This window comes from Arachis duranensis, chromosome 2 (genome assembly GCF_000817695.3).
Source record: "Arachis duranensis cultivar V14167 chromosome 2, aradu.V14167.gnm2.J7QH, whole genome shotgun sequence".
NCBI lineage: Eukaryota > Viridiplantae > Streptophyta > Magnoliopsida > Fabales > Fabaceae > Arachis > Arachis duranensis.
This window is the reverse complement of record NC_029773.3, coordinates 5,280,382-5,294,155: the sequence shown is the minus strand read 5'-3', so window position 1 is coordinate 5,294,155 and position 13,774 is coordinate 5,280,382. Positions and strand designations below refer to the sequence as shown.

The window sequence follows — 13,774 nt, the reverse complement described above, 5'->3', positions numbered from 1 at the left end:
ATACATATATCATCATATACGGTGCCGGTCCGGTATAGCAGCCACATTTTATTACCTTCGAAATTGGAATAATGCATGATAGATGGTACGTATGAAAGCTACTTCACAAGTCTTGGATCAAAATATTTCAATATTCTTGTGAGCAATGGTAGACAATCCAAAACTTGAATCATTCATGAATTATAAGGAGGTGAATTATTCTAGTATAATTAAGTTATGGTAATTAAGTATTGTTAAAATTAAAGTAATATTATTTTAAATTTAATAATATTTTTTTAAAATACTGTAATCACGTCTAGTTATTGTAGTATAGTCATATTAGAAGCAAGGACTTTTATAAAAAATATCTATAAAAGAATATAATGGTAATATAAATCGTTTTCCAGATATGATGACATATGGAATAATCAAAATATCTACATCTTGTTTTTTAGTGCCTCAAACTAATAAGTGTGTTTAACTATTTATTAACTCATGCATAAGATTACTTTTCTACATGGTGTTTTAAAATTGTTTAATTTGGTGAATAAAGAATTGCCCTACCTAATCTTGAAGTCATCTTTCGCTACATTATTTGTTTTTCATGGCACGAGGATTGACTATGAAATATGACGATTTTTCTAATAGACATTTGAATGCTATCACTTCTTTATTTGGCTAATAATGTGATTATGCTGACTAGTAATTTTTGAATATCCGATTAATATATTATTAAAACAGCTAATTATTAAAAAAAATACAAAGTTAAATGTAAGCAAAAACTTTTAAATAAAATTAATCAAAAATATTTAATAACAAAAAAATTAGTTAAAAATAATTTAAATTTATCTTATTTAATATTAATTAATTTTCAAAATTAACATACATTATTATTCAATTGTAATATATAGAACATCGTCATCTTCTATATATCTAGGAATAACCCATTGCTATATCTATCATTTTTATGGCTCCATCATTAGAGAGCAATAAAATTGTTGTTATTGATGATGAATCCAATAAGAATCTTCTTAAAGAAGAAGAAGAAGATGGAATGCTTTTTGCAATGGACTTGGGGGTTTTAGTGGCGCTTCCAATGGCTGTTAAGACTGCATTCGAGCTTGGAATCTTCGACATAATAGCCAAAGGTGGTGAACATGCAAAGCTCTCATCTGAAGACATTGCATCACAGATTGGTAGCATAAACCCTAATGCACCCTCGATGCTGGATCGCCTTCTTAGGCTCCTTGCAAGTCATTCTTTGTTGTCTTGTTCATCACTTCCTCAAGGTATATATATGTAGCGGCCATGTATTCCTTTTTAAAGCTTTTAGATTTGCTGATTTGGATATACACGAATTTATACATATTTATTTGAGAAAAACTCTAAACGCCCCTAACAATTATTAAAAAATATGAGGTCCTTAACAAAAATAAATACACAACTTGACTCCTGAGCTTTATTTTTATGGGACTGATTAACCCTTGTGTCAGTATTTTTTTTTTTTGGCACAGGGACTAATCAATCCCATAAAAGTAAAACTTAGAGGTCGGGTTGAGTATTTTTATTTATTAAGAACCTCGTAGTTTTTTTGAGATAATTGTCAGCAGTCAGATTAAATATTCATTCTATTTATTTTACTCTCACTTCACTGCACTATGGTCGGTATTTTTGTGACATTTTTTTTAATTTTGTGATAGTCTTAAATTGCTGCTGTTAATCAAGTATCTTTCTTTAAGAAGTTAGAAACTAATTTTGGAATAATTTTTTAAAATTGTTAGAATAATCACCACTAAACAATTTTCAATGGTTTATAACGGCCGCTATCTACTGGAATTGGTGTAGTGTTTATCTATTATATTTGTTTTGTATTAAGATAAAAATTACTTAAATTTTTTATTATGTATGTATTAAGAATGTTAAACATATTAGCCTAATTCGTTTAAATACATAGTTTAATTAGTCTCACAAGTTAAATGAATGTGACCAATAAACTTAAATGTGCTTAATTTTTTTAATAAAAAAATTAATCCAATTATAAAAAATAAAATGTTCCTAACTCATATATAATTTATTTGCTCTTATTATTACCACATGTTTTCTGCATTCAGTCACCAAAGATGAAAATGATCAAGAACATGAGCTTATTGCATCTCCTAAGAAGAATGTGTATAGTCTTACAGCTGCTGCTTCCAAATATTTTGTGACTGATGATGATGGTGTCAATTTTGGACACAGTTTGAGCTTGATTCTGGATAAGGTTTTCTTGGAAAGCTGGTCAGTGTTACCAAAACTTTAACGAACTTTTATTAGTACAGTGTTTTAAAAAATGTGACTAAAATTAAACTAACGTTTTTTTATTATTAAGTAATTTTTTTTAAATATTATTAAAAAATATAATTTTAATTTTAAAAACACTTATATAATTATCATAATTATCATAATAAATATAAAATAAATTAATTTTAATTTTTTGAAGGGTTAATTTTTATTATTTTTTTATCATAAATATTAGTATATTACTCGTTCTAGTATATATTAGATGTCCCTGTGTGAAAATAGACTCTGAGGTATAGCTCGTTCTCGTGATATTCGAACTGGCTTTCCTTGGAGCAAAGAGGGTGGAACGTCGTCTTCTTGCGGGGAGGCGGCGTTGGATACCTGCAAAGGGACTCCAACGCTCAAGAAAGTAAGTGTGTGAGTAATAGAGATGATATTCAGAGTGAATAACGTACCTATAACAGAGTGAGTCATTCATATATAATAGGGTTTACTGAGTGCAGTTATGCATATCTGTTTGTTACCGATTTGGATAGGATCTTCGTTGGTGGCTTGTTTCTCGGAATTTCGGTGGTTTGAGGAGAGATTTGTGGAAGGGTTGTGCGCTGACTCAGTTCCGAGTTCGTTGCTATCTGGTTGTTTTAGTCTAACGGATCATAGCCCCTAAAGTTGACCTGTTTTAGAGTCATGAACAGGTTAAGCTTTTACTTGTGGGTTATAACTCGGAACTGGGTTTTGTTGCGGTTTTTGGGATATAGGTCGTTTGTTGTGCCGAGCTATAACTCAGAGACCCCAAGCTTAACTTGTTCATTTGAAATTTTTGGAAATGTGATAGGTTTTATTTTGAATTTTCGCGGGGATTGCCTTTTGGGAGAGAGAGTTTCGGGAAAAGAAAGCTGCATTTAATACGTGTGTGGGATTGAAGTGATTGCTGAGATCTGACCGTTGATTAATTGTTATGGTTTGCATTTTGAACGGTTGGGATTTGCTCCGGGAGATGTAATGCTTGGGAAGGATAGTGGGTTGGTGGGTGGTTTCGGATTCTTGGTGTATCCAATTGTTTGGGTTTTTGTTTTTCTTTCTCCTTTATTTACGGAAGATGAGTAAAGGTTAGTTTGTTCTTCTCTTTTTGTCTCTTCCTTTTCTCTTTGTCTTCTTTGCGTACTGACGCTATTAAAAATGGAGAAAGGCAAAAAGGTAGAGGTGGGGACAGATGTGAAAACGGAGGTGAAACTTGTTAAGGATGTATGGGTTTGGGACCCGCTGAATCCTTTTGCATGGGTGGCTAAATCAGTGAAGGAGTATGTTTCTGTTTTCGATGATGAGTGTAGTATTGCTCAATTAGGTTCGCCTTCTTCATGGGTCACGGAGGGTAGTGATGTGAAGCTTAGGTTTCTTCCGTGTAGTGCTGACGATCGTGTGTTTTATCGTGGGGAGGGGTTTGAGTTCTTTTTTATGTATAGTTGTATTTTTGTGGACTTGGGTGTGAGATTCCCTTTTTCTGAGTTCGAGTGTGGCGTGTTGATGCAGTTGAACTGTGCACCGTCGCAGTTGCATCCTAACTCATGGGCGTTCGTTAGGGCTTTTCAAATTCTGATGGGGTTTTTAGACGTTGAGCCTTTGTTGGAAGTTTTCTGTGCATTATTTCAGTGTAAGGGGGTTAGGCAGGGTTGTTGGTTGAATCTTGTGAGTGTTCCAGGTCGTGCTATTTTTAGCTTATATAGGTCCTCGTATAAGGGGTTTAAGTCCATGTTTTTGAATATAGGTGTTGCCGAGGGTGAGTATCCTTGGTTTGTTGATGAATGTTTATTGGAAAGGTTCCCTTTGTACTGGGTTCCGAGGCCTAGGAAGATACTTGGGATGGATGGAATGGAGTATAGGAATGAAATGATCGTGGAGTTTTTAGTTAATCATATTTCATCGTCGGGTTTGCTGCCTGTTGTTGAGCTCCTTGAGTTGGAAGTTGATAAGGATGCCCTTGATAGATACATAGGTAACTGCTTTGTTTGGTTATTTTGTATGTTGTTGTTTGTAGGTATATATTTCTATGTGTGTATTTGCAGTTGAAAAGGCTCCTAAGGTGACCTCATCCAGCTTGCGAGCCTTTTTCTGAACCAAGAACATAGAGAAGCAGGGTTCGACTAGTCAGGCTATGGTGGAGAAAGGTGCTGAGGTTAATCAGCCATCTCCGAAGAAGGTTAATTTTAAGAGAAAAAGAGGTGAGGTGAAGAAAAATAAGAACATGGTTGAGGAGGAAACAGAAGGAGAGGTTAACCTGGAAGTAGTTATTCGTTTGATTTGTTTGCGTGTCATTATTTTTGACGTGTTTTCTGTGTTTAAGTTATTGGTGCTCGCTTGATGTGTGTTGGTCGAACTGAGGAGTTGAAACGTTCTAGGGCTGTTTTTGACAAAGCTGCAATGGACCAGCTTATTCGTGAGAATGTGGAAAAAAGTGATAAACTTCGTGATGCTTTGGATCTGGTAAATCAGTTGGGGGAGAAGCTCAGTGCTGTTGAGACGTCTTTGAAGAAGTCCCTTGAGGAAAAAGCTTCTCTTGAAGCTAGGTTAATTGTGCTTGGAGTTGAAAAGAAACAAGCTGAGGAGGATAAGGAAAATCATGGTTTGGAAATGTTTGCAGCCGGGTTTGAAAGAGCTGTTGAGCAGGAAAAGTTTTTGGAGCCTGATGCTGATTTGTCGAGGATGGACCCCTGTAAGGTTATTGTTGAAGGCGAGCTGGTTGAAGATGATGATGATGCTGAGGGTAAGGGCAAAAATCCTGGTGTTTAGCTTTGTAATATACTAGTATTTTGTTGGTGTTTTCTGGACGATTTGTGTTTTGTTTATTGTGCATATGTGGCACATATGTGGCTGCTTTTGAACAATTAATTATACCGTTTCCTCGTGCGAGGATTTGTCTTGCTATTGGATTGCCTTGTATTGTTTGCTTAGGGTGTTGTGTTATTGTTGATGAATGTATCGTGTTATTTGGTTTGTTATGCTGCTGTTAATGTTGTTTTGTGGACGGTTGGTTGGGTTTGCTTTGAGTTGTAGTATTAGAGAAGTGTTTGATTTGCATATTCAATAGCCGTTTTGTTTTTTGATAGGCATGCTCAAATGCGTCGGTAGTCAATCTTGTTTGCTCAAATACAATATTTTGTAAAGGGGAATGATAGGAGTAGATGTTTAGTTTGTAACATATATTTGTTTGAAAAATTGCGGGGTGGTGTGCCTCATTAAAATCTCTCCAGCAAAACCCTCCTTAGGGAAAAATCTAGAAGTAGGAAAAAGAGTGCATCACCGTGTCCGACTTATAGACTAACTGAAATACATTTTCAGGGAGGATATGTTCCATGTATTTGGTAAGATAGTTCCATCAAGCTTTTGTATTTTGTAAGCCCCCTTGCCAACGACTTTGTATACTTTGAATGGTCCTTCCTAGTTTGCACTTAGTTTGCCATGTCCTTGTGGCTTTCGTATGTCTTCGACTTTTCTGAGTATGAGGTCGCCTTCCGAGAATGTCCTCGGTTTGATCTTTTTATTGTACTTCTGAGCTATAGCTCGTTTTGTTGCTAGTTGCTGAAGTGCTGATTTGTCTTGATCTTCCTCTATAAGGTCAAGCTCGGCTTTTCGTTTCTCTATGTTGTAGCTTTCGCTTGCGCTTGTGGTTCTGTTACTTTGTAGGAATACTTCAATTGGTATCATGGCGTTGCATTCGTATACTAGCCTGAAGGGTGTTTCCTTTGTTGATGATTGCTTGGTGGTGTTGTAGCTCCATATTACTTCGGGGATAAGCTCAGCCCATTCTCCCTTTGAATCTTCTAGTTTCTTTTTAAGGCCCTGCAAAATGATCTTATTGGCGGCTTCGGCTAAGTCGTTAGTTTGTGGATGTTCTATGGAAGAAAATTGTTAGATTATTTTGAAATTTTGCAGAAAATTTGTGAACTTTTGATCTATAAATTGTTTGCCGTTATCAGTGATAATGAATTGAGGAATACCAAAGCGGCATAGGATGTTTTTCCATACAAATGAGATCATTTTTTCAAAAGTGATTTTTGCCAATGGTATAGCCTCTATCCATTTAGTAAAGTAATCTATAGCGACAATTAGAAATTTAACATGGCCTAGAGCAGGAGGAAATTGTCCGAGGATACCTAGTCCCCATTTGTTGAACGACCAACATATCTCGGATGTATGTAACTGCTCGGCTGGGTTGTGGATGATTGGTGCATGACGTTGGCATTGATCGCAGTGTTTGACCTTATTCATGCAATCCAGTTTAAGTGTCGGCTAGTAATAACCAGCTCTGAGAATTTTGGCGGTTAAGCTTCGGCCACTGATGTGTGTGCCACAGACTCCTTCATGAACTTCGTCTATTACCAATTTGGCTTCTGTTATATTTAGACATCGTAGTAGGGGTCTTGTGAATCCTCTTTTGTACAACTCGGTTCCTACTATGGTATAGAAGCTTACTCTTCTTTTGAATTTTCGTGGATCTTGGATGTTGTCTGGTACGATACCTGTTTTCAAGTAAGTTATGAGGGGTGATCTCCAGTCGTCTTCCTGCAGGACACTCGAAATTGTTGTTAGCATGAGGGCTGGCAATTCATACCTAACCCGCGGGTACCCAATCCGGTCCAACCCATTCGGGTAGGGTAGGCTATCCTACCTGCAGCGGGTAGGGTAGGGTATGGTCCGGGTATGCCTGCGGGTAGGGTAGGGTACGGGTTTAGGGTGTACCCTACCCATACCTCAATATATAACACATATATAGTGAAAGAAGTGAGAGTTGAACCTACAACCTCTCTTATGTAATAACTTACAATAAATGAACAACCACTAAACTAGTTAGTTAATTTAGTAATTTAGAGTATTAGTTTGTTATTTTTTATGTTATTAATATGTATAAAATTTGAAATGATTGAATTTTATATTTACTTTGAAAAAATTTGATATATCTGCTGGTAGGGTAGGGTATGATTTAGAACTTTAGAGTGCGGGTAGGGTTAGCGTTGAGAGATTCTCAACCCACGGGTAGGGTAGGGTAGAGTTTTAATAGAATTTTCAACCCGCAGGTAGGGTTAGGGTAGGGTCTAAACCCTACCCTACCCTACCCATTGCCAGCCCTAGTTAGCATAACACTGGGTTCGTCTAGTGTTAATTGAGATAGTATGGGTGGTTTGGCTTGATTTTTTGTTGTTGCTAATTTTGAGAGGAGGTCCGCTCTATTATTTTGCTCTCGAGGTATATGGGAAATATTAAATTTCTGAAAATTACCTATAAGATTACTAACCGTTGTGTTGTACTTTTCTAATAGGGGGTCTTTTACTTGAAAGTTACCTGTTACCTGTTGTACTACTAGGAGAGAATCGCATTTGACGTTTATCTGTGTGATGCCCATGGTATGAGCTAGTTGCAGTCCTGCTATTAAAGCTTCATACTCGGCCTGGTTATTGCTTGCATGAAAAGTGAATTGTAGTGATTGTTCGAATTGTATTCCGTGATCACCCTCGAGGAGTAGTCCTGCTCCGGAGCCGTTGCTATTTGAGGCTCCGTCGACATATAGTGTCCATATGATGTCTTTCGGAGTTTGGTATTCTGGGGTAAGTTCTGCAATGAAGTCGGCTAGTGCTTGTGATTTGATGGTGCCTCTGGATTAGTATTAGATGTCGTATTCTGATAGTTCGATCGACCACTTAATTAATCTTCCTGCTAGTTCGGGTTTTGTTAGCATCTGTCTTAGTGGTTGTTCTGTTCTGACCATGATGGTGTGGCTTTGAAAATAGTGTCGTAGGCGCCTGGCTGTTGTGACTAGACCTAGGGCTAGTTTTTCCAACTTTGGGTAGCGAGTCTTGGCATTTTGAAGTGATTTACTGACGAAGTATACTGGATGCTGCTACTTTCCTATTTCTGTCACTAATACAGAACTGATAGCATTGTTAGTGATAGCTAGGTATAAATAAAGTTGTTTACCTATTTCTGGTGTTTGGAGGATTGGAGGGGCTGAAAGTATGGTCTTTAATTCTGTGAAGGCTGCTTCACATTCCTCAGACCAGTGGAACTTTTCTTGTTTCTTCAGGTTCTTGAAAAAGTGATGTGATCGGTGGGCTATACGGGGAGGAATCTGGCCAGTGCTGCGAGTCGGCCGGTTAGTTGTTGGACTTCTCTGACTGTCTTTGGGCTTCGCATGTTTAAGATTACTTGGCACTTTTCTGGGTTTGCTTCAATACCTCGGCAAGTAAGCATAAAGCCGAGGAATTTTCCGCTTTGTACCCCGAAAGCACATTTCTCTGGGTTGAGTTTCAGTCCATGAGGCGTTGATAGGTAGCGCCTGCATTTTTAAGTCTGAATGGCATAACCTTATAACAAAAATTACCAATGTCAGTAATAAAAGCAGTCTTATCTTGGTCAGCCTCATGCATTAAGATTTGATTATAGCCGGAATAGGCATCCATAAAACTTAGGCATTGAAAACCAAAAGAGTTATCAACAAGTTTGTCAATGCATGGGAGGGGGTATACGTCCTTTGGACATGTCTTGTTGAGGTCTGTATAGTCCACACACATCCTCCACTTACCGTTGTTTTTCTTTACCATTACCACATTGGCTAACCAGGTGGAGTATCTGAGCTCTTTGATGAAGCCAGCGTTCAGTAATTTTTGAGTCTCCTCCAGGGAGGCCGTCCTTTTGTCAGTGCCGAGGTGTCTTTTCTTATGAGCTATAGGTCTCATTGATGGGTTGATGGCTAGCTTGTGGCAGATGACGTTAGGGTCTAATCCTGGCATATCTGCTGGTGTCCATGCGAACAGATCAACGTTTTGTCTCAATAGCTCCACTACCTGGGTTCGCTTGTCGTTTCTTAATGCGTTGTCGAGGTATGTGTACTTGTCCTCGTTGCTTGTTAATTGGACTTTAGTGAGGTCGTCGATTGGCATTGGTCATTCTTGATGGTTGGTCCTTGGATCTAAGTCTGCCAAGGGGGATAGTTGTTCCAAATTATACACTGTCTGGACATATTGTTTATCGGACTGCTTTGGTTGTTCGCTCTTTAGGTTGGCGTTATAGCACTGTCTGACCTCCTTTTGGTCTCCATAGATAGTGACAACTTTGTTATCCTGTGAAAGGAACTTGACACACAAATGTACAGTAGAAACAACAGCATTGAATGCATTTAATGATGGTCTGCCTAGGATGATATTATAGGGGCTTTTGCAATCTACTACAAGATATTGTATTTCTAAGGTTCTGCTGTTGGGATAGTCTCCAAAGGTGGTCTGTAACCATATATAACCTTGGATAGATACTCGCTCACCTGAGAAACCTACCAGTTCTCCGAATGATGGTTGGAGGATTTTGTCGCTCAGATTCATTTTTTGGAACGTTTAGTAGAACAACACATCCACGCTGCTCCCTGGGTCCATCAGGATCTTCTTTACGAGAGGTTCTCCGACCTGTGCTGTGATGACTACGGGGTCATCTAGATTTTGATCAATAGCCTTATAGTCCTCGGGACTGAACGAGATTTTCAGTTTGTCCTTGTTGACAGGTTGGGGTAAAGTTGACTCTATCATGGTCATCATAGCTCGGTACGACCTTTTTCTCGCCGAGTTCGTGCAGCCTTCACCTGCAAAACCACCAGAAATGCAGTTTATTATTCTGCGGGGTAGATTGTTATCATTGTCTACCTTTTTTCCCTTGTCTCGGGAATTGTCGGTTGTTTTGGGTTGATGGCTGAGGCCTTCGGTGCTCCTCCTTCGTCCTCGGCTGTCAATGTATTTGTCTAACAGTCCCTGGCGGGCCTGCTTCTCGAGGACGTCCTTTGCTATTATGCAGTCGTCTGTGGTGTGGCCATACTTTTGGTGGAAAGCTCAATATTTAAATTTGTCCACGTGCCTCTGGTCCTGATATGTACCGGCTCTGTTCGGGGGTTTGATGAGTTTAGAATGCAGAATGTCTTTTACAATATCCTCCCTTTTCGTGTTGAAGAGAGTGTAGCTGTCAAACTTAGGAGTTAGTCTGAATGATTTCTGGTCCATCTTGCCGGTTAAGTGCCTGTTTCACCTTTCTTCTTCCTTATTTGGAGTAGGTTTTTCTGCTTTTCGTAGTGCTCAAAATTCTTCAACTTCAGTTTGAGTGTTGCTTTCTCTCGGAACTCGGCCAGGTTTTAGGCTTCGCTATTACTATGGATTCTTGGAATTTTCCTGGCCGGAGGCCACTTTTAAGGGCGTGGAGATGTACTTCGGGGTTTAGGTTGGGTATTTCGTTGGTTGCTTCCGCGAACCTGGTCATGTAGTCTTTTAGGCTTTTGTTCGGCCCTTGTTTGATGGTACTCAAATAATCAGAGTTGTGGACATATATTTTAGACGCAACGAAGTGATTGACGAACTGGTCGGCCAGCTCATCAAAGTTTGAAATGGAACTTTCGGGTAGGTTAGAGAACCAGATGAGGGCGGCTCCATCCAGAAAGGTTGGGAAGGTTCGGCATAGGATGGGGTCAAACTCTTTATTCATGAACATCATGGCATAAAATTTGGTGACGTAGACATTTGGGTCTCCTATTCCTTGGTAGGATTTCAGGGTTGAAGGCAGGGTGAGATTCTCGGGCATCTTGAAGCTTATAACTTCTTTTGTGAAATGGTTGGTTCTTTTGATAGTGGTCTTTGTGGTTTTGGGGGTGGTTTGTCTAGTTTCCGAAGTGTGTTCGTCGTTGTCTTCCTTGTGCTCGGCATTTTTGTGTTCTCCTTTGGTACGGTCGTACTCCATCTGTCGCAAGAGCTCGGCCATTCCTTGATTCTCAGCCCTGAGGGCCTCGTTGATTGCCAAGATTTTCGCCTGATTGATGTTGGAGGGAGCGTGACTGTGTTCGTCTGCCATCTCTCTTGTCTTGCAAAAGGAAATGAAGAGATATGCAAAATAAAGAAAAAGTGGGGTTAGAGAGATTTCGGCCCCACGGTAGGTGCCAAATGTTCCTGTGTGAAAATAGACTCCGAGGTATAGTTCGTTCTCGTGATATTTGAACTAGCTTTCCTTGAAGCAAAGGGGGGGGGTGGAACGTGGTCTTCTTGCGGGGAGGCGGCGTTGGATACTTACAAAGGGACTCCAACGCTCAAGTAAGTAAGTGTGTGAGTAATAGAGATGATATTTAGAGTGAATAACATACCTATGACTGCGTGAGTCATTCGTATATAATGGGTTTACTGAGTGTAATTATGCATATCTGTTTGTTACCGATTTGGATGGGATCTTCGTTGGTGGCTTGTTTCTCGGAATTTTGGTGGTTTGAGGAGAGATTTGTGGAAGGGTTGTGCGTTGACTCAGTTCCAAGTTCATTGCTATCTGGTTGTTTTAGTCTAACGGATCATTAGATATTAAGTCCCTAACAAATAAGAATCTTTTACATAATAGAAAAAGAAAGAATATCTCTATATTCATAAAATATTAAAGAGTTTGGTGGAAATTTAAGTTGACGTCGCCAATAAGATGTAGATGTGTGTTTTTTCTTTGTTCCTTTCCCACTTTATTTATTTATTTTTAATTCGTTTGAATTTTTAGGTGATATAACGATGTTGAATGTTTTTTAAATGTATGAAAAAGTGCAGGATACTAATATATTATCTGTCAATTTATTGCTAATAATAATTAATTATTATATTTTAAACATATGTATAAGAAGATATATTTAAAAGATATATTTATAAAAACATTTTTATTAGACACAATGATGAAAAATATATTTTTATTAGACATATCTATAAAGACACTTTCATTAAACACAATCATAAACAATAGTTAGCAAAAATTGATAGAATTTTTGTTGATAACGTAACGGAATTATTTTTGAATTGAAATAAAGGAGTGAACTGAAAGGAGCAATATTGGAAGGAGGTGTGCCATTTGTTAGGGCTAATGGGATGCATGCATTTGAGTACCCAAGTGTGGATCCAAGGTTTATTATTATTATTCCTTTTTTATTTTTTATTGTTATTTTTTATATATATATTTTTTGTATATTTCGTAGGTGTGAAACATGTGGGAGGAGATATGTTTGAGAGTGTTCCTAACGGAGATGCCATTTTCATGAAGGTGATATATATATATACAGGGTAAAGTATATTTTTTGTCCTAAAGTTTGCCAAAAGTTTTTAAAATATTTTTAAGTTATATTTTGTTTTAATTTTGTTCAAAAAATTTTCGATTTGCATCAAATATATCATCGACGGCTAAATTTTTAAAAAGTTTAAGACCAATCTAACAATAATGCATGAAATTTATGCTTGATTTATTTGTGTTAAGGGGTTGTTCTTATGAAATTGTTGTTGAATCGGTCTTAAATTTTTTGAAAAATTAACCGTTAGGAGTATATTTGATGCAAATCGAAAACTTTTGGGACAAAATTAAAACAAAATAAAACTTAAGAATAGTTTTAAAATTTTTGTCAAACTTTAGAAACAAAAAATATAAGTTATCCTATAAAAAATTATTTATAATATATAATTACATTTTTTAAATGTTATATCGTTTATAGTGGAATATATGAAAAATATTAAATTAGATATTTTTGTAGCACTTAAATTTTTTTTTATCATGTGGCTAAATACTAAAACCAATTACATTTGTTATATTAATAAAAGAAGTATTTTATTTTTACTATTATAATATTTTATCTAGCTTATTACTTTATATATAACATACAAAAATAAGGAGGGGAAAAGACAAAATTGTATATTTTTCTGACATGTGACATGACTTTACTTTTGAAACCAAAAATTTCAGTGCATACTTCATGATTGGAGTGATGAACATTGCTTGAAGGTGTTGAAGAATTGCCATAAAGCCATTCCTGAAGATGGAAAAGTGATTGTTGTGGACACAATGGTTCCGGTTTTGCCGGAGAATAAAACCGCCGCTAAGGTTGCTTTCAAAGCTGACTTATTGATGATGACTCAAAACATTGGAGGAAAAGAGAGAACCAAACATGACTTCATTCATTTGGCCACTGCTTCTGGATTTTCTTCCATCAAATTTGTGTGCTCTGTCTCTGGATATTGGGTTATGGAGTTCTACAGGTAGACACACTTATGTATCTAGAGTCCTATATATATATATATTTTGGTGAGTGTATCTAAATAAATAAAAAAAAAACACACTCACGTACAGATTAAAATAGTATATAATAAAATAAAATACAAAAGGCACTCCTTGAAAACAAAATTTCTCTCTCTTTCCGGATTTCCATATACTTGTAATATGTGTAGAAATAAACACCAATAAAAAATATTGAATAATTCAGATGTTTGGATATAGATAAAATAAAAAAAGTTATATCTCTCTATTAGTATATTATTTTAAAGATTTTAGTATATAAATAAAATATTAGATAAATTATCTTGACACAAAGTTATTATCTATTTCTGTATTTATACTTTTATTGTTTTATATATATTGTCCATATATATGTATTGTTAGTTAAATTAATAATAACATACATTAAAATATCAAATAAAATTCAACTAACAAC

The 13,774-nt window shown here is 36.8% G+C and overlaps 1 protein-coding gene across 1 annotated transcript; it reads left to right on the top strand.

The window, feature by feature from the left end:
* The first annotated feature begins 922 nt into the window (after positions 1-922).
* On the top strand, positions 923-13,429 carry LOC107473094 (anthranilate N-methyltransferase-like). The gene is made up of 5 exons (XM_052257703.1): positions 923-1,268; positions 2,091-2,256; positions 12,110-12,204; positions 12,275-12,339; positions 13,030-13,429. The coding sequence occupies exons 1-5, from the start codon at positions 947-949 to the stop codon at positions 13,324-13,326; spliced, it is 945 nt and encodes a 314-aa protein (XP_052113663.1). The 5' UTR covers positions 923-946; the 3' UTR covers positions 13,327-13,429.
* Positions 13,430-13,774: the final 345 nt, after the last annotated feature.

What these genes read in the sequence shown, in the direction of transcription:
- LOC107473094 (XM_052257703.1), top strand. Translation starts at nt 947, where the DNA reads ATGGCTCCATCATTAGAGAGCAATAAAATTGTTGTTATTGATGATGAA. An exon ending in CCCAAGTGTGGATCCAAGGT is followed by an intron (nt 12,205 to 12,274) that starts TTATTATTATTA and finishes TATATTTCGTAG; the next exon opens with GTGTGAAACATGTGGGAGGA. An exon ending in GAGATGCCATTTTCATGAAG is followed by an intron (nt 12,340 to 13,029) that starts GTGATATATATA and finishes CAAAAATTTCAG; the next exon opens with TGCATACTTCATGATTGGAG.